The sequence below is a fragment of the Acromyrmex echinatior genome, chromosome 3 (genome assembly GCF_024713525.1).
Source record: "Acromyrmex echinatior isolate Ae372 chromosome 3, ASM2471352v2, whole genome shotgun sequence".
NCBI lineage: Eukaryota > Metazoa > Arthropoda > Insecta > Hymenoptera > Formicidae > Acromyrmex > Acromyrmex echinatior.
Window position 1 is genome coordinate 16,672,790 of NC_141854.1, and position 24,973 is coordinate 16,697,762.

The 24,973-nt window shown below is 28.5% G+C and overlaps 1 protein-coding gene across 2 annotated transcripts in view; it reads left to right on the forward strand.

Annotated features, from left to right (window-relative positions):
* Positions 1 to 31: 31 nt before the first annotated feature.
* The window catches only part of Picot (putative inorganic phosphate cotransporter protein picot), a 40,386-nt gene continuing 15,444 nt past the window's right edge, over positions 32 to 24,973 (forward strand). Inside the window, exon 1 of one of the 2 annotated variants that reach the window (XM_011064269.2) lies at positions 32 to 292. In XM_011064269.2, the coding sequence (XP_011062571.2) occupies positions 205 to 292 (88 nt within the window). In that variant the 5' untranslated portion in view covers positions 32 to 204. Of the gene's footprint in view, positions 293 to 21,053; positions 21,612 to 24,973 lie in introns of those variants that run through there. The other variant, XM_087404905.1, reaches the window with a different exon arrangement.

Here is a 24,973-nt window from a genome sequence, read left to right on the forward strand (position 1 = left end):
TAATTGGCCGACATGCGCGAGGTGTTCGCCTCTAAGTGTCGCGAGTTTGGCCGTGTTTGTAACAGTGTCAGAGTGACCGTCGCACTGCGTGTTACACGCGGAACAGGGCCGACGTCGACTTTCCAGACAGAGCTTTCTTCGTTGAACACCCTTAAGCGCCCTTCGTTAAGCGCCCTTAAGACAAACTTCGACGTAGGTGGTAATATGGTCGAGAACGCGATGACCCCAGATCGAAAGAAATCGGAGATGAAGAAACCCGAGACCTTCGATGTGGAAATTTCCGCTCCTAAAGGTAAATAAACAGACATTTTATGATCATGAATTATTCTCGCATTAGAGATCTTAAGTATAAATAGTTAAATATGTATAAATAAGTTATTTTAAGAGATTCGAACTTAATTTGAACGCACGAAATATATTTTATGTTTTGTTTATTGTGTTTCTATCATAAATAAATGTAAGGACTTGTTGTGCGTTTAAAGTATGAAAATTTGAAATTATAAGATTTAAATATGATTATCGATTAATCTTATAAATGTAAATTCTACATATTGGCCCATATATTGGCCCATATTCAGAACGCGCTTATGATGTTAGCGCATATTTATCATATAGTTTATTATGTTATATAAATATTATAACATTTAAAAAATAAAAGCGCACGTTGATTGATAAAAATACATTTTGAATACGGGTTATTATTTATCCGAAAAATGTAAATACGCTGTTTTTTTTAAATATCAAAAGAGTAATGTACTCAATCTTTTGAGTTGAATAACATTATGTTAATTTTAACTTCCATGTCAAAATATAAATCAATTCATTTCTGTAATTTTTTTAAAGTAAACGGTGCTCGTATTGCTACGTATAAACTTATGGTGAATTCGTTGGAAGCACTAATACATATTAAAGCATTGATGCATATTAAAGCCGTTGTACTGATTTAATTTTAATATAAAAGTGAAATGCAAATATTTCGAATTATAAAATATATATTTTAACTAATAATACAATAAAATGTATTGAGTATTTCAGGATTTATCGATTTCTATGTTTATATACAAACATATCTTTCCGTTATTTCGTGTACAACAGCTTTAATGCACCAGTGCGCACTGAGTGTGTCCAATCGAATTCGCTATTAGTAAACAATAAACTAAATTTAAGTCAAATTTATTACATTTTCTTGAATTAAATTGTTTAATTCCTTATTTTAGTTAAAGTAACATTGCGTAGGAATAATAGCGATTTAGAAATGATTAAAAATAACTCAAATTAAATGTAATTATTTATATTTTTAACAGTGTAGCTCTCCGAGCATTTTGAAATCTCCTTAGAAAGGTATTGTGTAATACAGAGATGTGACTTGACTTTTGATGTGTCGAAAAGAAGTTATATGACAGAACTATTAGCATCATAAAGTTTCATTTGTTATTTAACAAATTTTGAAACTTATGAATTTGTAGGTACTATAGACATAAGCTATTTTAATAATACATGCAAAATTAAAATATTCCATATAACATAATGCAATTATTTTACATTATGTTATTTATATCAAAACATGACTTGTTCTTTTTTTTAAATTATCGTATAGGAAAACTAGAGAAAGTGACAGAATGTTGATAACTTCGAAAAAAATTATTTTAAAAGAAAAAAAAACATAATGAAGACGGAAATTATATTGAGATTATATTTAATAATTAAATTAATAATAAAAAAAATATATGTACATATATACATATTTAATTTAGCGTAAAAAATATGTATATTCATATATATAATATATAATATACATATATTATATATTATAATATATAATATATATGTATTTATACATGTGTGTATATATATTTATAAAATCTAAATAATTACTTCAAATAGTCTAAGTAATAGTATAAAATATAGCGAGAGATTTATGGCTGCTACTTCAGGCGATCGTATTTTTGACTTCATTGTTACTTTCAACGGATAGAAATTGAATCTTTTCATTACCCGCTGATCTGTTACATATAGTTTGTAGAAACGCTAAAACGCTACTTTCGAATGCAAGGTCAATATTAGCGATAATGTTGGAATGGTTAATTAGCGAGTTATATATTAATTTTGTTAAAAATTGAATAATTTTATAATAAATTTCACAGTGTGAACACGCGAATTCCATAGAATTGCACTATATTGTCAGTTTTGTATAAAACAATCACGTATATTTACACAATTCAATACTGATTATTCGTTTATTATAACTGATGAATCATAATATGTATATTAAATAATATGTATATTAATTTGCTTACAGTTTTTTTAATTTACAATCAATATAAAGAAACAATGACATGAGACGAGATCAGGATACTCCCAGAATTAAAAATATAATTCAAACTGATTGTAGACGCGATTTAATAAAACTTATTTATTTATAAGATTATTTTTTTTAATTTTGTTTTGTGGTAATTTGAGGTAATTAATATTGATTATCTCATAGATATTATCAAATAATATTGAGATCTTTATCAAATAATTGACACTATTCCAAATTTTTTTTAAGAGTTGATTAAATAATTAAAATTTATAAACATTGTCGTTTCGAATTCTTAAGCAGCCTTTAGCTTGTTTATTTTGTGTTAATTGTCAGATTATTTAATAACCAGTTATTTAAAAGATAAGTCTAAATTATTTAATTTGTTAAAGCAAAAATGAATATCGATTACTATAATCTAAATTTTTCCTAGGAATTAAAATAAAAAATCAGCGAATTTAAAAAAAATTTAGATTTTATATGCATTTGATGAAAATTGAATAAAATGCTAGCATACATATTTTTTTAATACGATAGGTTTTACAGATGGATTTTAATGCTGAGTAATATTCATAATTATTAATTACTGATATTGTATAAGACTTTGCATTTTACATTTGCGAAACAAACAACGATTCATTACATCGATACTTTTACGTAAGTCGATCGATCACCTACTGGCAGTTTATTTGATGCATTCGCGCGTATCTGACACACGACTCGGAAGTAATGAGATCACGTGATTTCATTGGCATTCCTGCACCTAATGGTATTGTCTGAAATGACGATTTGAAGCATTCACCGGCAGTTTTACGTAATGTTAACTAAACTGTACCGTCAGATAATTACTTACTGGAGATTCTAATTAGCCCGCCTTCGCTACGTAACTTCTCACGCTGTTCGTGGCTTTCAGTAAAAATGTAAAATAATTTCGTTATGCAATTTTAATTTTGTTTTGCGGTTTTTTCAAGGCATTTTCGAATGAATTGCATCGTAAAAGGCAACACAATAAATTTTAACGTAAATAGCATAGATACCTACATATACAAATCAAAACATTGCGCGAGAGATCACACATTATCAACAATATTTGTTTCAATTCTAAATATTTATTGTAATTTTATTTTGTTAAAGAAAATGTTTTTAAACGAATTTATTACGAAATTATATTGAAATACTTATGTTTATATGAATAATAATTATCCTTTCAAAATTCTAAATGATTTTTAAAAATTTAGATTTATGGATTTTACTGATTTATTGTTGACGTTTCCTTTAATTAAGCGCAATTTGTGGTCATGAAATGTTATGTCATTTTATTTATGAGAAACAATATAAGTTTGTAATAAAATATGTTCTTGATTAGTTCAGCCTTGTGTGTTTTCCGGTGAGAAGAATAGAGATGTGACGGTCGATGGACAATTATAATATTGTCGTGACAATGTTATATGTTTTGATTTTACAGAAAAATTGTAATTGAAATATAAATAATGTTAAATAATATTAAATTCAAATAGCGAGATTCACATATTCGCAACAATACCGAAATTGAAACTTCTGTTTTCTATTTTTTATATTTTCCGCGGTCCACTGAACTGTCACGCTGACATTCTCGTAACCTCTTAAAACTTGTGATTATTTCTTCTTTTTCTTCGTTTTCACACTAAAAACAATTCCGGATTTCTTTTCTCTCCATGTCGCAACGATTAACAAGGTCCCGAGAATGCTCATTTACGTATTCCTTTCGAACGATTGTTATCAATATAGTAGTCGTAATTGATCTTATCTATTATAGTTAATTATAGGACGATATTTTAATAATAAACTGGTTATTATTGAAAGATTTAAGATATATTAGGATTTAAGATAATATTAAGTTGAAAAAAGATATTTTTTTACCAATTTTAATTGATTCTTACTGATAATCAATTAATTTATCAGATCAAATTTCTTATAACAGACTTTATCTCTACTTTTTTTTTATATTCTTGCTTATATTTTTAATCCAAGGTCGGCTTATTAACGCTTTCGCTATTTTTATTTCTTTACAAATCTACTCTAAGGAAAAAATGAAGCGTTAAGCGGCATTATACCGTGAATAGTCGCTTTCACACAAATTCTTTTCGATTGGAAATAAGTAGAACAGCTATCGGAATTGGAAAGTTGAAAAAAGTGACAACCGTTAATTCATTGTAAGTTAAGTTGATTGCGCTTTCCAGGCAATTCTTCTGAATTTTAACATCGAGCAGACATTAAATATGTGTATTACATGTGCATTTAAGCAGTAATGTTTGAAATTAATTAACCGAGCGATCCAACATGCTCGATTTACCTAGCTTATTATTTATATGTATAATTGAAGTAACAGGTACAAAAAAATTATCGATAAGTAAAAATAAGATATCAATCTTTGTGAAAACAGGTACATTACTTATTTCCTTAATTTTAGTTAAAATCAAACAATTGCGAAGTAAAAGGAAATGAAAAGTCCAAATATCAATTAAAAATATTACTCTCTGTTTTTTGAAAAAAGAATCAATATCTTTAATAATCAAGACACTAATTTAATAAGCAGTTATTGCATAATTAATTTTGTAAATAAAAATGTTCTATTTATCTTTTTTTTAATTCCGCACATTTAATATTGAATAAATTGCAACGTAATACTAATACGTAAAGATTGCAATTACTTGGTGAGATATGATAGAGTACTGCGAACTTCGAAAAACTTTGTGTAACGTCATCGATGTGCAATAATTTCTTTAATGATGAATCAGTCATTGTCATTGCGAGTACATCACGTGAATCTCGTGAAGGTCTCAAAATCATTATCATATTCAATAATCAAACAAACGATTCATCAGTCATATATCTGTAGCTTGCGGAAGACTCTCTATCTAACGTAGATTACGAATCATTTGTGTCACTATTGAGTTATTATAGGATATGTAGCAATTATTTGTCACTCTTCTATACGTACATACTTATTTACTATTAGATAAGTCCTCACAAGATTAATGTTTACACGAAGTCTTCCTTGTGTTTGCTAATTGCTTAGGTAATTAAGAAAAATACCTTAGAAACAGATATTAAACATTTCCGGTAAAGATACTGATATCGATGACATTTTATGACATATAAATTACAGCAAGAAATATACAATTGTAAGATCAATCAAATTGTGAGATTTAAAAATTAATAAGTCCATTATCAAACAACTTCTTGTGGGTTTTTGTAAAATTTTTCCTAAATTGTGATCATTCTTTAGCGATATGATGATCAAATATTTTAAACATTCATTATTCATTATCGACTGTCTTCAATTTTAGACTCCAAATATCTACATTACGTAACAGTTCAATTTTAGACTCCAAATATCTACATCACGTAACAGTTCCTTGCCATTCAACGTAACTCGATATTTCTTTTTATCTTCATAACCTTGAGAATAAATAGAAATGTTAATACATGCGCATATCATTTATCTGTCTATGAATAAAGATTTTATTGTAGTCATTCTGGCAAAAAATATAGTTTCAGTTCTCTTAGCGTATTTCCTACACCGTTAGAATAATACATTTTTAGATTTATTTTGCGATTATTTCTATGTACTTTTATGTGTTTCATTTTTTGAAATTTGAAAATTTATTTGATTCAGCACAGTTTTATTTTCAGTGAAATCTTTTTTTCAGAATTCTATTTGACTAATGATCATCCTATATATCTACAAAATATATATATATATTAGGTGTTGGAATTAATTCGTAGCGTTTTACAAGTGATGGGAAGTACTTTCATTAATGTATTTTTTAATGCTCATGTGAAATAAATAACATTCTTTCATTAAAAACGCTACGAATTAATTCCAACACCTAATATATATATACATTATTATTATCATTGTAAAGATTAATATCTTTTATATATATATAATATATATATATATATATATATATATATAATATTATCAAATCATAAATTATTTGTAAGTAAATTTTATTTCAATTTCGTCGCATTTATTAGATTAAAAATTAATAAAAGTAATAGAAGTTGTGTTAGTTGATAATAAAATTAGTTATTTTGAGTTGCACGATTTAATGAATGCTATTAAATTACATGTATTTATCAAGATATATTTATATATCAATTTATATTGCAGAATTTGTTTTATGTCTGCGAAATGTCTCTTAAATACGATTATCTTTTACATACTAAAATGGTAATGAAACAATAAATGTACAATAATTCTAACATTTTCATTATGATCAAAACAGATACATATGTATTCGATATACTGTAAGAAAAGTTATAAAATTACATAAATAATATGTGTAAATTTACACAATTTATAGTGCAAATATATAAAATTTTGCGTTTTTACAAAAATTAGTACCTTTATTTCTAATTGTGTAAATATATTTTTATATTGATGAAAAATTACAATATATTTTATAGTTTTTATATACAAATAAGTGTACAATTTTTTGTAATTTTATATAACATAATTATTATTTATCTACATCTTCTTATTTATTATGATCAGTTTTATTATAATCAGTTTTATTTACATTATAAACAATTAAAAATCGAGCTGTATGTCAGAATAGTTGCGTCTTATTTCTTTAACTGCATTTACATTGCATGTGCGCGAATCTTTTAATGTATTTAATTAATAATTATAAATTAATAGATTATAATTAATATATTAATTACACACATGATCAGAGAAAAGACTGTTATATTATTTAACAACTTTAGTTAATTTTAGTTAAAAAATTATTTATTCACACTCTGCATTTATGATTATTAAAATATAAATACAAATAGATTTTTCACTGAATGAATTATTAATTACAGAATAATAATGGAAATATAGTAATGAATCAGATCGATTATCTTCGTTTATATTATACCATAAATAATGTATTAATGTATCGGCTTTTGTTAATGTTACAAATCAATGAGACTAATTAAAAAAAATTCAAGTGATTTAATTAAATAGAATCGAGATTTGTGTGATCAACTTTAAGTAAAAAAAAATTTTAATATATATTGCATAAAAATATTCATAAAATATGTGATTATTATATGATACATTTCATGAGTAATTATTTAAAGATTCTCTTATCGGATTTTATAAGTACGAAGGTACTTATCAATTCTGCAAATTATCATATGTATAATGTATCTTTAATCGTCAAATATACATCAGCTGATTACATCGCAGTATTATCTACTATACTAGGGTGTACCTGAAATAACGCCTACTAATCCTATAGTGCTATTTCTAATTTAAAAACTGAGTCGAAATTTGAGTCCTCCATTTTGCAATTTTCGCAATATTTTTTTTTAAATACCCAATGAGCAAAATGTCTAAAATCGCGACGTATAAGAAATATCTTTAAAATATTTCACAAAGAACACTGAAAGATATCTTAAAATTGTCTTATATCGATTTCATCTATTTATTTGGCAATGTTTATAAATTAACGTCTCATTAACTATTGCGAAAATTGCAAAATGGTAGAAGACTTTTTGACTCAGTTTTTTATTAGAAATAGCATTGATTTATTTCAGACAGATACACCCTGTAGACCTGCCTGGAATAATAAATATTCTGTTTACTATCCTACTATGTAGCGTTCTTTCGTTATTTTATAGATGGTCTATCTTGCATGCAACAATTAATCGACCGAATCATTATATCGATTGTCAGATACAATACACTGTCAAACGACATATGCTGAAACAAATTATTATTCTAACAAGTATAATATTTAAATTTTTGAGAAATAAAAATTAAGTCAAAATAAAAAATTATTTTGATAAATATATAGTGGATGTTATTTAGAAATATATATTGAAGATATGTGTATCATAATTTGACTAGTAACAAAATTTATATCTGACCATGAACTTGTTAGAAATAAAGGAAAACATTTATAATCGATTAAATAAAAATTAAAATGTAATTATATTTTTACTATTTTTAAATAGACCAAAATCACAAATTAAGATGATAATTATTTACGCGATATATAAGTTAAAAATCATCTCTGCATATAACGTTTTAATTGCAATTATGATTGTTTCTAATTTTGAATTTTGACACAATGATTAAAATGATATACTTGACATACGCGTCATGGTCTAATATCAAATAATAATTAATGACAGAAAAGTATCGAGAGAGTTTGTGTTTATTTCTCGCGCGTTAATTACACTTGTAACGAGCTTGTAATAAACGATGTCATAATCATCACGTTTATACTATTCCGACGCAAATGCTATGGCTTACAACTTACATAATTAATTATAATTAATGGCGCACACGTAAACAGCCGAGGCGAGACTGATCTCGATGATAATTTTTACGTTGAACTAGTTGCTCTGCTATTCTTTTTGTGTTTCAAGAATATTATAGCGTGAAATAGAGTAAATTTATGACAAATTAATGACTTATTTATAGAAATTTGAAACGTGTACAGTTATGCTATATTTTATATATATAAAAACAATCGTACTATTTTTAAATTCTATTTTCTTTGTCATAGTTCGGACTTTTAGACTAACTATTGTCGCAAAGATGATAGCAGTATTTTAACACATCACGTGCTTAAAAACCATATTTTCTTAAAATTTAATATCGTTTAAACTTCTAGAAATGTTAAATTAAAATTACTTTCTTAAACGTTTGCGGTTTATGCTAATTGTGAATCAACCACAATGCGGTCTAGATTGCAGTTATTCACTGTTATTCACTGCGTTATTCGCTGCGAGTTTTGCAAATCTAATATACATAACATGCATTATATCCTTTCAGTACTTGCAATGAATAATGCATGAGTCTAAAAATCGGATGTAGGAGATTTTAATTTTTACCGAGAATTCGAATTTTGGACACTGAAAAAATCATTTTTGAAAAAAATTCATTGTTGAACATATGGTTGAACAATGTCGTGATTCCGTCAGTAATTAGTGTTTAATCTTCCAAGAAGAAAACATTTTATCATTTTTCAAAATTTCCACGCATTAAAATGAGTTCGCGTTTCACCGCAAAGCACTCATGGAAAATAACGCGCAATAATTATGCGAATTGTTGTAAAGCTACGAAACACATTCAAGAGATCATATCAGCGATTAAAAGATTAATGAAGAAAATCATCTCCCTCTTTCTCTCTCTCTCTCTCCCTCTCTCTCTCTCTCTCTCTCTCTCTCTCTCTCTCCTTTTTTTTCTTTTTTCTCTCTCTTTCTCGTGTAGAAAGAAAAAGGTTATATATTATGATATTTAAAAATGATTGATATTCTGTTTTCCTTTTCCTTTCTGCAAATTGTCTCAAATTACTTTTACAATATAATGATTGAAGTCATTAGATAGCCGAGAGAATTACTGCATTTTAATTTGTTTAGAGAGCACATAATCTTAAATACTTCAAAATGAATTATACGTGACTATAGTATTTTTTTTTTTTTTTCATAGTAATACACGCAATATTGACGTAATGCGTACGTAAGGAATTTTTTCTTTAACTAATGCAGTATCGATCGATTCTACCTATGCATAACTCTGTGTTTTTCCATCGCATTGTATTCGGGATGCAATACGCTTGGTTATTTGCAATCTGATGAGTAATCGGCTATTATGTTTGATTGTATCTAATGTTGACTATTAATAGATTATGGAATTTTAAATTGTGTATTTATGGCTTATAATTATTGCATTTCTCAAGTAAATTTTTCTGAAGAGTTACCTTCATTAAAATAAATTTTTGTTATATTAATATTTTTGTGTCCTAAAAGTCGTATCGTATATATAATACATTAAAAAAATATATGTATTATATATACGTATATAATATAATTTGACTTTTAATATGATTAATCATAGCAGAAAAAACTTGATATCATTTTGTTCACAAAAAAAGAAGAAAAAAATAAATATTGAAGCAAATCTTCTAATCCAAAGTATTATTAAAACAAATCTTATTTGAATATAGAATTGATAAATTTTCCTTAATTGATTTCTTAAGTTTATTATTCTAAATAAAGATTATTTTTTTTCAATTAATTCATTTTCCAAAAACGTTAGTTTTATATGTTAATAGTTTTGTATCATAAAATATTAGACATTATAATTGAAAATAATCAGATATTATTGAAAAGACAATATTTTTGAAACTATTTTTTTAAATTTTATTATGCAATCATGCAAGAAATTATATGACGTTATTGAAAAAGACGAAATTGGTCTCCATTGATAGCTATCGTATCGTGATTTTAAAGCAATTTTTATCAAGATATAGCGGATTTGTGACTTGTTGCGACATATGCGATAAAACAGCAATATTGCGCGATTTTGTGCAATAGGAAAAAACTCTTCAAAGATAACTAAAAAGCTTTGATAAAAAACTATATCATTGTAACATTTTCTAAATACTCACTAGCTTATCAACTTTTATCAGACTAAGAATTACAAACGAGACAATTAGTTAAGTGATTAACTTTACAGCTTCTCAAGATTTGAGGAGTTTTACTATGACATCAATAAATAAATAAATGAATATTATGAGAAAAAAGAGAGAGAAAAATTCTGATATATTTTAACGTTACATTTATTATCTTTATTTTCACCGTCTTTCATCACTTTTATATTTTTGTTTTCTTTTTAATCTTTAAATTTAATAATCAATTTGTAATAATAAATATTATTTGTGAAAACTCAAATTTCTACACGGAGATAATTTTTTCTTAGATTTACCCTGAAAATTATGACAATCATAGAATAAGTAGAATAGATGTATGTGTCAAGTTATAATGATAAACATATAAAATATAAATTTTACACAGTATGATGATATTTTTAACCGGACTTATTGTTAGTCATTCATAATAACTTTACTATGCAGCATGTAATTGATCGACTATTCGATAACGTGCTTTTTTAATAAAATATTATAAAATTTAGATGCGAACAATACGCGGTATCATCGACAAATAGACGCAGTGGAGTTCACAATTTCTCGTAAAAAATCATTCATGAATACAATAAAATTAGATACGAGAGCATTTTACGAGATTATTCATCGACCTCGTGATTGGGTTTGAAAAAGGAAGTAGAAGATAGATGTACGTTGACAATACAGTTTTTAGTTCTGTATAAAAATTAATTCAGAAATTCTGATAATATTCCTAGGAAGTTATATGTGTCTAAATTTAAGTCGCATCTATACTATCGAAGCCATGAAAAATGAAAGTAAAAAGCGCCTGTCGAAATTTTGTCCTGTTTCGCAATACTCGCTACATTTAATGACGCTTCTAAATGCTTTGCGGTTTGTATGTTTTTTGTGATGACAAGGATCGTGGCACATAAAGACACTTAAATAATAAGATGTAAGTAGTAAGGAAATCATGTCGAATTGTAGCTATTGTTTACATTATGATCTTACGTATTTGAACTCATGGCTCCGTTAATATTGCAAATTAAAAAAAATTCTTTTACAGAGATTCTTTTACATGTAGGAATCAAAATAAGGAAAAAAAATTTTCGATTTTTTACACCTGCAGAGATGAAATCCCCCTTAATGTCCCTAATGTGATTAGCTAATTCGCTTATTGCTTACGTTTTATTATTTATAAGTTTTTTTTATGTGCAATGGCCCTAAGTCAGTTTGGATTACGTTTTAAGAAACAATGGAATTTAAGATTACAAGAAGAAAATATAAGTAATATATCTTTAGTCAAAGTAAAGTGTTATTTTCATGAATGGAAGTTTTACTATTCCATAAAAAAATTAATTATTAAGAAAATTTAATGGAAATTTATCTTATTATAATTTTTTGTGAATTGAAATATATAAAGAAATTGTTATACATATACATTATATATATATATATATATATATATATAAATATTATTTAGATATTACATAGATATATTTTTTTATATATTCCTATTTTTGTAGGGAGTCATTATTTAATTATAATATTAAAATTTAAAAATAAAATTTCAAAAATAAAGTTAAATTATGAACTCGATATGATTTCATCATTATCAATTTTTTATTTTTTTGAATTTATTTAATGTATAAATTTTTTTTATATTAATATACAATATATAATTAAAATAAAAAATAAGTAAATAAGTAAAACACACTTTATGCCTGTAAGAATAATAGGAATACATAATATACAATGTGTCCCGAAATTCGTAAATTAAAATATGACAGTAAGAAAGTACTTGCAAAAATAAATTATGAAAATATTTGCCATTTGCTTCCAAAAATAGTTTCTGAGACATAAAAACTGATCAATTATCGTCTATTTATGAGTTATCGCACGTGGATAGTATAATTTTAATGTTGACGTTACAATGTCAACATTAAACGGACGGCCATATCGTAATCTATAATTGGCTTGGTTTTCAAGGTTGCACGTAAAAATTTTAATTATAATCGTAAAACTATAAAAAACGATAAATTGATACTACTGCATTGGTTAGTGCGTCGAGGCTAAGCATGTTGCCACGTTCTATGCGTAGAAGCAACGCGCACAGAAATGTTATAACCTCAAAGCCGTAATCGTAGTCGCAAGATTCTGTTCCGTCGAAAGATTGCGATTAACGTCTTATGACTAATCAACAGGTAGACAGTTACATGACCTATTGCTTACCCCGACACGATAGCCAGTTTATCGTTTTTTACGACGTTTTTACAGTTACGACTAAAACTTTTACGTGCAATAGTTTTTAATCTTTATTTGTTTCAAAAATTTCAAAATAAAACAAATGACAAGTACTTTTTTGTTCGAGAACTTTCTTACTATTTATATTTTAATTCGCGCATTTCGGTATTCCCTATAATTTATACATATAAGTACTATTAAAAAATGTATATAAATAATCTCTTTATTACTATTAAACAAGAAAATAATAGTAAAGAAATCACAAACAAAATATTTATATAGAAGAACCTAGTCTAAAATAAAAAATAAATACATGGATATATATACAGGGTGTTTTAATTTATCTTTCCCAAAAACCTACTCAACCGTAGTAGATAATGAATTTTTATTTTTGATTTATTAAGTAGAAAAAAATGCATTAAAAAATACTTAATTATAGAAAAAAAGACAAAAGTTATATGGCTTGATGGTTCACAAATAAAATTAATTTTCAAAAAAATATATTTTTATGGACATATGAAATTTATAGCTATTTTTTAAAATGATATTATATGATTTTTTTTACATAATATTTCTCCAATTATTCTACATACAAAGTATTAAAATAGACACACAAAATGTTTAGAACATAACTCGAAATGAAAATAAATAAATATATATATACATACATATATATTTTTTTTTATTTCGGGCTATATTTTATATAAATATTTTGTGTGATTTCTTCACTATCATTTTCTTATTTATTATTTATTAGTAATAAAAAAATAACATAATCAAAGTATGTCCTTGCAATCGTTCCACTTTCATCTGAAACTGATATTTTTTTTTTTATATCTTTCACATTTCTTGAGATATTTGCCTGGATAAATTAACGTGGGGCATTCTATATATTATATGTGTGTGTGTGTGTGTGTGTGTGTGTGTATATGGATATATTTTATGTTATTTCATTAACAATTAAATTGTTTTCGAAAAATAAAACGCGAGGACGAAATCTGGAAACTCAGGTTGCGTCCTCGGATACAACCTTGCGAAAGGATCGCGGATACAGTATGACTAATTATTGATGCCACACCTTGACATGAATCGTGCACAATTAAAGCACTGTCTACGTAAAAGGGATAAGATGCAGCATGCAAACAAATTACGATTTTTCATTCGTTTACTGGCAAATTATTCATGATCCAACAAGTTATGCGATCTTTCTGTTCTTAAAGCAATGAGTTCTCTTGTATGCGCGTGTTCTACGCGCTGAATTTTATTCTGAAAACAAATATTCATTTACAATTTAAACGTATTAATATGTTTTTTGCTATATATTTATACGAATCTTAATATGAAAAGAATTTTTGCACAATTGTTAGAAAATGTCGAAAAATTTTTTACTAATAAAGTAATCGGGTCGATTCTTAATATAAAAAGATTTAAATAGCTAAAAACAATTTGAAATAATTTGAGGACATTTTAATGTGTGTCATTTTAGGTTCAAAATTGAAATTGTAAACATAAGATGGATTTCGTTTATTCTTCCTACTTACGTTTTGTGAATGCCAGTCTCATGACGTGATCAGCGTCATTTTCCACTTAACCGTGGTAGATAATGAATTTGAGGGCTTTTACGTTTCATGTCGACGTTTCGAAACTTGAAGCATTTAAGGCCAAGTGATGCAAACGTTGTCCGGGTATCAAATAAAGGCATTAACCATCCACGCGTTACATTCGCGTAAGGGCGGGTAATCAGAAAATCGTCGACATCCTACTTCTGTATTTTCAGTACAATCTTCCATGGAAAGATCTTGTGAATAGAGATTTCTATCTTGTGAATAGAGATTAAATGAAAATCATTTTTTTAAATTAAATCTCTGTTTGCAAAGCGATACTTCTTATATTTGTTTTCAAAAGAATCTAGACGTTAGTATTTTATTTAAAATATACATACACTAATCATTAAGAATTAAAAATAAAGGAAAAGAATAAAATAACACTTGTTATAATGATTAATTAATTATGCCGAAATATAATAATTATTTAAGCAGAAATATAATGATTATTATATAAATAACTTTAAAAGAATTGTTTATTATTTCATAAAAATGATTTATAAATATTATGCGTTTTTAAGAATGTACACAATGTTTTTATAATCGTTTACTTTTGTTAAAATAATCTCAACATAATTTTGATAATAAAATGAAATTCTAATTTTATATTATTTTCGAAGACACTTTTATTACAAGTATTTGCTTCACTTCTAATAAAAAAAGTTAATAAATCGTATGATGAATAATAATTATTAATAATAATGTTAACTGGCAGTCGAAAACGTAGATAACTATTTAACAATAGATATAACGGATCTTCTTTATCGACATAAACTGTAATCTCTTATCGATATATATGATACCTATATTATCCATGTGTTATTAATTTATTTGTTAGTTAATTCATATAATTTAATAACGAGAAGTGTTATTGTAATTTAATAATTAGATACAAAAAATAAAAACCAGCCATGTAAATCATGTTATTTTTCAATACAGTCTCGTACACAGCTGGTTTTCAATACAGCACTATTTATGTATTTCTCGAGAAAAGAACCTTTTGTCTGCAGACTAACCCACTTTCGAACACTTGTGACCTCGAACACTTGTGACTGATATTATCGGATATTGGTATATATAAATGGAATAAAACCTTCCAAGAAGATTAAAAGAAGTTTATCTCTAGAAGTATGTGTCATCAATCATCACAAGTGTTCGATAGTTGATTAATCTGCAATTGAAATATTTTTTCTCAAAGAATACAAAAACTGGTAAAACGATGGCGCTGGTGTATTGAAAACCAAGGAGACTATGAAAAATATATAATATAATATGAATACATTATTATGTTTTTATATTTTTTTTTTACATAATTATTATGCACGTTATACATTATAATTTAAATTTTAACGTTGTTTTATTTATCACAAGCACTCTTATATGAACAATATATATCTTGCAATTTTATAATGATGTTTATTTTTTTATTTAATTAGCATTTAAAATTGTAAACTCTAATCAGAATTTTTTAGTATATTGTATATTATGATCTCAAATTATTTTCACTTTTGATTTATTATTATAAATATTTGAAAAGAGATAGAATAGACCGTTTGTGACATATTTATACTTGTCACATATTATTCGCAGATGAATGGCATAAAATAAAAATTAAATTACATGAAGATTCGATAGGATTTTGTAGATCTTTAATCAGTCATACATCGCGAACATTTTTAATTTCCATTGAGCCCCCGATATGCAATCGCTCATTGTGCTCGCGCAATCACGATTCGTTGCACGTCCATACAACAAAATCATACAATGCGATTCGCAAATATGAGAGAATGTGCTGCGTCACGATTGCCGAACAAGTCATCGATTGCACAATTGTGCTCAATGACCCTCTAATCATGTCTTACGGAAGGTGTCGCGAGAAAAATTAAATTAGAAAAATTAGAAAGAAAGGGGAAACTCTTGTGCTCTTTGAAATTTGCGGTTTTCTAGTACAAGTCTGATAATTACATGATCCGCATCTTTCAAATAGTCGGAAATGATTGGCGTGTGATTGGCGTGATGGCTCGGTCCGGTTGAGAGTACAAACATTTCTCGCAGATTATATCGTGCACACATTGCAGCTCGCTGATAAGACAGGGGCTATAAAGCCTGATAAGTTCAGCTGCCTGATAAGAATAATGAATTATTTATTAGTATTGGCGATTTTTTTCTATTTATATATTCCTCGTCTACTCCGCTTTGGCATGCAAGAACACTTGTAGCATCGATATATTTAATAAGGAAAAATAAAATCTTGTAAAAAAAAAATATAATTGATCTTAAAACACAATCTTAGATTGAAGATAGGAATACACGATATCACAAATTGAATTGGAGTAATTTAATATTATTGCTAATAAGCATCTTTAAAGCATCTTTAATTAAATAATTAAATAATTTATTGCAAAAAATATCACTTCACCTCAAAAAATATCACTATTTAAACCGATTAAAATTAATTTTATATTATGGAACCATCTTAAGTTTAAAATGTTCGCATGGAATTCGGGAGAGAGGTTCCTGATTGAAGAGATATTTTTCGTAAAAAATTACTTACGAATTTTATATAAATAAAAAAATTAAACTTTAAAATACAATTTACTGTCAGTGTAATTTTTAAGATAGCGATGATCCTTTTGATCTTTTTTAATGTATCGCATTACGTATTATAATTGTTCTGTTGGGATTATTATTCTTGTAGTTATGATTTGAGAGGAAAATCAGCGAGAGATGAGCGAAATGCTAATTAACGTTCGACTCGGCATAATTTCAATTACTTAACGCTTGATTAGAGGAGACGCGTTACATACTCGGCGACAGTCCGCGATTTCCTTTCCCTCTGATTTACGCGAATCGTACGTTCTCACACCGACAGCTGCGTATGTGGCAATCAAATCAATTATAGGCAGCGAAGACGACGATGATTCGTGCACACAACAGCAAGCTACAAATCAACTTCGTCTCACGTTCGCGAGGATATATTCTTCGCGAGAACGATGGCGACGGCGCAAACCCAGGAGTCAGACAAATATTTGCTAGTTACATCTACGCAATTTCCACTATGGAAAGTCCCGCATGCCTCTTCAATCATCGATTGCTCTTAATCCGTTCATAATATCAAAACAAAATTCCCGCAGACGCGAGAGCTTCGACTGACCTATTGACCCAACATTTTTAAAATATCGTCAAGCCTTCCACAAAATTATTATACTTTCATTAAAAGATATTTTTATAAAAGATAACACGGACTCTCAATTTGATTAATAACTGAGATTCCATTATAAGTCCAAGAAATTTATCGATGCTGACGCACATCTTATATAGAGCAGCGTCGCTTGCTCTATTTTAATGTATTTGATTGCGAGGTTCTCTTTAATCTCCATGTAATAATTTCGGATATATTTTCGTTTTTATTAATTATTGTGGATGATTAAAAAAACGAGAATCGAAATATTTAACTAATTTGTTATTTAATAAAGAATTTGAATTCGCACACGAACACGTAGTGTTGGCTCTGATTGGCAATTATATTTTTGTGATTTATATTTTTATTATCCCATTTATTACTATTTTCTCATAATGTATTTCATCTAAATGTGAGACATTTCCTTGAAAAATACATTGGAAAAATAATGTATCAATTTTAATTGAAAATAATCTTGTTGCTTTAACAATAGTAGATATTAATAAGACAAATAAAATTTAATTAAAACAAAAGCATGATATATTTGTTTCATTAATAGTATTATTGAATTAAAATTATTTTTAATTTAAAATAGTGCTGTTGATATAACATAATTTTTTTCAATATATCTTCATGAGCTAGTCTTGAGATTTTTCCTTCTGATGTTTAATTCGGAAATTAAGTGTATCAGTTAGTATTAATATTAATATTAATATTATCATTTATGAATTGATTCTTCATAAGATAAACATAAATATATCGGAAGATTTTCAATAACGCTATTGAAAATATTGATATTGAGAACGGTCTTTGTAAACGGAAGAACCTTCGATTGTATTGTGTTTGTCAATTGTTAAAATTGCACGTCGGAATGTGACGAAGAATTTCGTAATCGACAGCCGAGTTTTCAAATATAATCCTTCGTGGAATAAAACATCATCGGATCATTGATGATCTTATGATCAACACGATCGCGATTGAGTATAGATTCGATGCTTATAATCACGTTCATATCACGAAAGTGAACTGACAGAAATAAAGCTGCACGGTTAGTTCTAAATAACCGATCATTAGTCTGAACGTGCCAAAATTCTCCACGTGTATGTATTGATTATTTTTCGTCTACTGCATCATTGATTCGTTTATTTAATCCACGTTTTTCCGTGTGACGCAAGTTCGAATCGGAAATAAAACCGCGCGGGATGAAATAGTTCTTAGCATTAACTGCGATTAGCTATATTTTCCTATTAGATAAGAGGACAGATCAGGACAGATGTGCTTTAGATATAAATTGTATTTTCAACTATTTCAGAAATGACGTTACTTTGCGAAAATGACGTGAAACTGTTGCAACTTATTATGCAATTTTAGCCATGCTGGCGAGAAGTTTATAAAAATGAAAAATAAAATTGTAAAGAGTGAATATAAAGATTTATAATAATTAATAGAGATAATTATGCATCCAGTGATCTAAATTATGAATGACAATACGATATTTATTTCTGATTACTCGATCGCTTATCGGTTTTACAGTTTTAATATAGCTTTAGAAGTAACGATAACAAGAATGAATTGAATTATTCAGTATAATTGTTCCCTTGCTTTTTCGTTCATGTACTTAAGTATAATTTATTTTGATCTGCTTCAAGATAAATTGTGCTCATGAATCCGAGATTCCAATTAAGCATACAAAATGATATTATCTCCACAGTGACTCAGTTTTTTTCTTCTTACGAATATCTGATAATCAGAGTTGTTACGTACAACAATCAGACTGAAGGATTTACAATTATAGCGTATAATTAGTCATATTTTTTGCAAGATGTTAAACAAAAAGATATATTTCTTTGGAGAGAAGATATGTATAAAAGTATTTTCAGTAAATGATGAACGAGTAGAGCAATATTTTTTCTATGTTAGCAATACTTTTTGTAGAAACAGCATCTTGAAAACCTACTAATTTTAAATATCCGTTTAAAATTTGAAATCGTTTTAATATTTATGATCTAAGTGCATAGCAAACGATTCTTACGAAGAAAACGACACATCCAACACGGCAGTAATCCATTTAACTTTTGAGTCCGAAGGTTAAAAGTGAATCATACGGTTTCGTATGTGTAGTGTACAGATGTGTATGTACAGATGTATGCTTCATTCGAATAAAGCTCGAAATGTTGATTTCTCGAATTTATAATTATTTCTCCGTTCTAGTTATCACAGTTACCGAACACTGTTATTTCCAATGACTCAATGAAAATTAATATTTCAATTTAGCATTCATTAAGGTAAATCTGAAAAAGCTAAAGTTAGTAAAAGAAGAATATATCTTTTTTTAAAGTAGGAGACATCTCCAAAAGACGAATTTCTGTTCAAATTATGATTAAAATACTGAAAATCGCAATGTAATTGCGATATTCGTAATCAGAAAAGTCGTTTACAAATCTACAATTTTTGGAAAAAAAGATAAAATGAAAATTTATCTTATCTGCATTATCCATTTATTCTAAATTGGTAGAAATGGACATAGTTCAAGGAGTAGTTTAATTAAAGATTTTTCGTTTTATTTTAAAAGTAAAATTATAAAAGACAGTTCATTATATCCAGAGAAAGATTTCTTCGATTTAAAAAAATATTTCTTTGCTACACGGTTAAAGAAAAAATTTCTTTGATTTGAACATAATTTCTTTAAATTAAATGAATTTTTTTATTTGATTTAAAAAAAAGGTTTAAATCAAAAGTCAATTTCAAGTTAAATTGATAGGAAAATATTGAAAATTGCAATCAGAGATCAGATTTCGACGGAATTGTACTACTTTTAATGTAATTTTTAACATATTCTTATAAAATCAGTTTGAAATAAATATTTTTAAGTTCAGCGCATTAATACAAGAAAACGTGCACAAGAAAGGTTCCATCTTTTAGGATGATTAAAAAATCTTCAGCTTCAGCTTCAGCTTAATTCTCCTTTATACTTGACCTTTTTGTGACGTTTCCTCCGGTTGGAGAGGAGGGAGGGGCATCGTACCTTCTACCACTCCGGTATTTCTGCGGTATTTTAACACAAAGTCTAAGGAGAAAGGATGTTTCTACCCTCCTACTTATCTCTGAAGATTTCACCAATAGCATGTTATCTCCACGCCCTTAACTTATTCGAGTTTCGCGCCTCCGGTCACAATTTTTGCCGCGCTGCATTTTGATTAGTCGAGCGGCTAGCATAGAGAAATCGTTCGCCAATCGGAATTCCGATTCGCTTGTTCGGCCGCTCGCTTCGCTTGTTCGGTCGACTCGCTGTTATCGGAGTAAGTATTTGTGGAGCAGCGAGAACAGCCGGTCGATTACACAAGTTCCGTCGTCCCGGCATAACCCGCATAACCAGTGTACTTCGTACCTCGCGAAGACTTAACCTCGTCTTTTCAGTCTCGTGTATTATTTGCCGTCGTGTGTGTCGTCGCTCGCCGCCGTTGCCTCGTGCGCAATCCTGTCGTCATCGTCGCCGTCGGCTGTCGTCGGACCGGCGTAAAGCAGAGAACGCAGGCGCGATTCTCTCCTCGGCGTATTTCGGCGCCTGTACAGAACGAGTTACGAGAGTGTAGAGGAGCGGTAGCGAACTACGCGCGCGCGCGCGAGAAAGGACAGTCTGTGTTATCGCGCCGAACGCCGTCGTCAACCGTTGACGTTCGTCGTTATCGTCGTTCAAGAAGCGTTGCAAACCGCGTTCCTCATTCTCGTCCCACGTGCCGAGTGTGCGATGAACCGCGACAGCGAGAACAGGGGACGAAATGGCCACGTGCTTGTATGGGAACAGCCCGGACTCGACGAGGAAGAGCGGGAAAGAAGAAGAAAAAAAGGTATCGTGTCTCTTCCGAGCGCCGGCTTCACCGACGCGACATGGAAATTGCTAATCTGCCGATTTTTTTTTTTTTTATTTGCTAAGCGAGTGAGAATTGAAGCGAGAAACTGTCGATATTTCTCGTTCGGCTCCTCACGGTATATTCTTGTCGCTATGCGGAGTTTTCGGACTGCTCTTTCTCGCGGACGACCGGTCGAGACAAACGTGACTTCGTCATTGACATGAATCTGCATAAAAATAGCCGATAGGCACGCGCAGGAAACGTTGAGCTAAGATAAAAGGGAAAATTCCAAGATTCCTCGAAAATCTCGTCTTCCATTCAATTCCGGAATGTGTGCCGTGCGGAATGAGATATTCGAAAGGACGCGTGATTTCGGAGCGCGACGTGTTGAAGAAATTCCGATTTCATGCACTCCATAATTCTCGTGTCGCGAAATGCTGTAATCCGAGACGAGATATACTCGCGCGCGATGTTCGTCTCGACGGCGGCAGACCACGTGTCCGACTGTACACGTTTATGCTTCTCTCTCTCTCTCTCTCTCTCTCTCGCTCGCTCTTTCTTTCTCTTTCTCAATTTTCATCTTTGTCTACTTTAGTTTCTTTTTTCTTTATTTTTATAGTTTTATTTTAGGTATTTACTTTCATTTTTTTTACTTTTGCTCAATTATGTATTGATTTTTAACTGTATTTTTAATGTATTATGTTTAAGAGAATCTGATTCTAAAGCGCTTAATAAGTAAACGATATCTGTCTCTCTCTCTCTCTCTCTCTCTCTCTCTCTCTCACTTTTTTATTTAATGTTGTTTAAATTTATAAAATTTAAATTAATTTAAATTAATTTTTTAACTTATATTTAAATTAATTTAAATTAATTTTTTAACTTATATTTAAATTAATTTAGATTTGTAAGAATTTTATTTGAAATAGCTAAGGAAACCATTTATTCACTCACTCTCTCTCTCTCTCTCTCTCTCTCTCTCTCTCTCTCTCTCTCTCTGTCTCTTTTTCTCTCAGCAAGGTTTTTCTTCATTCAATTGGCATGATAGATAAAGCGCTACTAGATTTCTATTCAAAATGTGACTTCGAACTTCAAATATCTATTATCAATATTTAATCGATTATCAGATTCTATTTATCACAATATATGATTCTTCTACTATTTTTTTTATCTAAGATTTTTTTCTAAATTTCCACAATCAGTTATTACTTTTCGAACAGATTATTATACTAAATCTTACACTAATTTTTTTCCTTTTTCTTCCTTTCTAAAAATCATATCAATCAATATTTTTTATATCAATACGCATAGCATTACTAGTTATTATTTAACGAAATTTTACCTTTTTTATTTATACGAAGATCCTTCTCAATTTGGACCACATTTCTAATCAACTACTCGTACCAATGAACCTTCAATTTATTTCTTTGTACCTTCTCTTTATCGAATAAAGCAGACAGTTTTCTACCTAATTCAATACTTTACGGTGCGTTTTTGATTCGTAACAGAATGTATAATTTAATGTCACATTTTACGTTGCGAATATCTTGAATAAGAAAATTTATTTTTTATGAAAGCGTTTTACGTTGCAATTTTTTATTTACAATAATGTTAAATCATGCTGGCTAAGAGTCCACGCGTCTTGCAATGATACTGTTTCACAGGTTTTCTAATGTTTACGCAATTGTAACGTATGTTGATTAGTTATTTATTGATTTCCGCGAGTCTCGAAAAAGCTGACGTTGAAATTTTTTTCTTTATCATCCACTTATTGCATACCTTTTCTGTAAATATTTGAATATCGCTACTAAAATTCAAAGTGTATTTTACAATTTGTAGTTAATTTTAATATTAAATCGCTTGAAAATTCTGAATAATATTTGCACGTATTTAGTGTAATCAAATTTTATAGTAGCACTTCGGAAAAGCAACTGAAATAAGCATTTCTAATTTTCTCGCAAGTGAATGAAAATCAAATATTTTTTGTTCTCAATTTTATCTAATCGATTAATAAAACATGAATTCTAAGAATTTTTAGGAATTTGGAAGAATTTATGGAGGTCTTAAAAATGTAATTTTGCAGAGAATTACTTATAGATTCAAATAATTAAAGAATTAATTATGCGATAGAGATTATCACAATGAATTATATCAAGTTCAACTCAAAATATAAGACAACAAAAAAATTAATATATTATATATAAGAGTTTTTATTCTCTCTCTCTCTCTCTCTCTCTCTCTCTCTCTCTCTCTCTCTCTCCATGCGAAAAAATAATCAAATTGAAATGTTGGACTTTAGTGACCATTCATTTATCGTTATACAAACGTTTGGCTTTAATGACCATTCATTATTGTCGTACAAATGTTTTTTCGTCTTAAGTCTCAAGAGATATACAATATAAAAGACTTTTGTTTTCTTTTGAAAACTTAGCCCGGAAGGGACTAATCATTTTTCTCAGGTTTGAAAAATTATTTTAAGGCTTTTGTCCTTTTTACTTGGAAACCAAAAGAATCCTAATCCTTTATACACACACATTTTTTTTCGCAAAAGTAAGAAATTTTTCCTTGTAAACTGCACTGACTTTTCTCATCAAACTTTCACAATTATTATTTCTTGAATGCTCATATCTAATTATAGAAATGTTTCCAACTTTCTATTCTTTTTTTAGAAATATGAAACGATTTTACAATACAATATGTATACATATTATGTATATACATATATCGAAGGAATTTATGTCATTCTCTAAAAATAACTCGCAAAAAGTATGTGAGTGAATTTTATAAAAATTGCAAAATATACTTATATCTATAATCTGTAAAATGTACTACGATACGCAATTATTTAAAAAGTAATCTTTATTAACAGAAGGTATGAGATATCGCGATAAATTTGATGAATTTTATTAACGAAATATGTAAAATAATTATAAACTGTAATGTAATAATTATTATAGTATAAGCATGCGTATATACGCATGTATATACACATCAATAAAAAACCGATAATAGTTAAATATCTTGTAAAATAATAAAAAATTATTCCACACAAATAACTCACATCGCAAAAGGATTAGTTTAAAGAGCATTGCCAAGCAAATTAAAGGAAAAAGCGGGCACACGCGATGAGAGACATGGCATTCATTGCCTCGATGATGACGCATCGCGAAAACGGTCGCTATCTGGATAAGAGTACGGATACGAAGCATCCGTTCTTCCGCGGAACGCATCGTTCCTATTACGCATCTGTTTGTCCGAACGGAGAACTGTTTGTTGTAATTACAGAAAAATTGCTACGGGATTTTTCGGCGCACACACGGACTCGAGGAATGTTCGAGAACAAAGTGCGTGTTTTTCTCGCA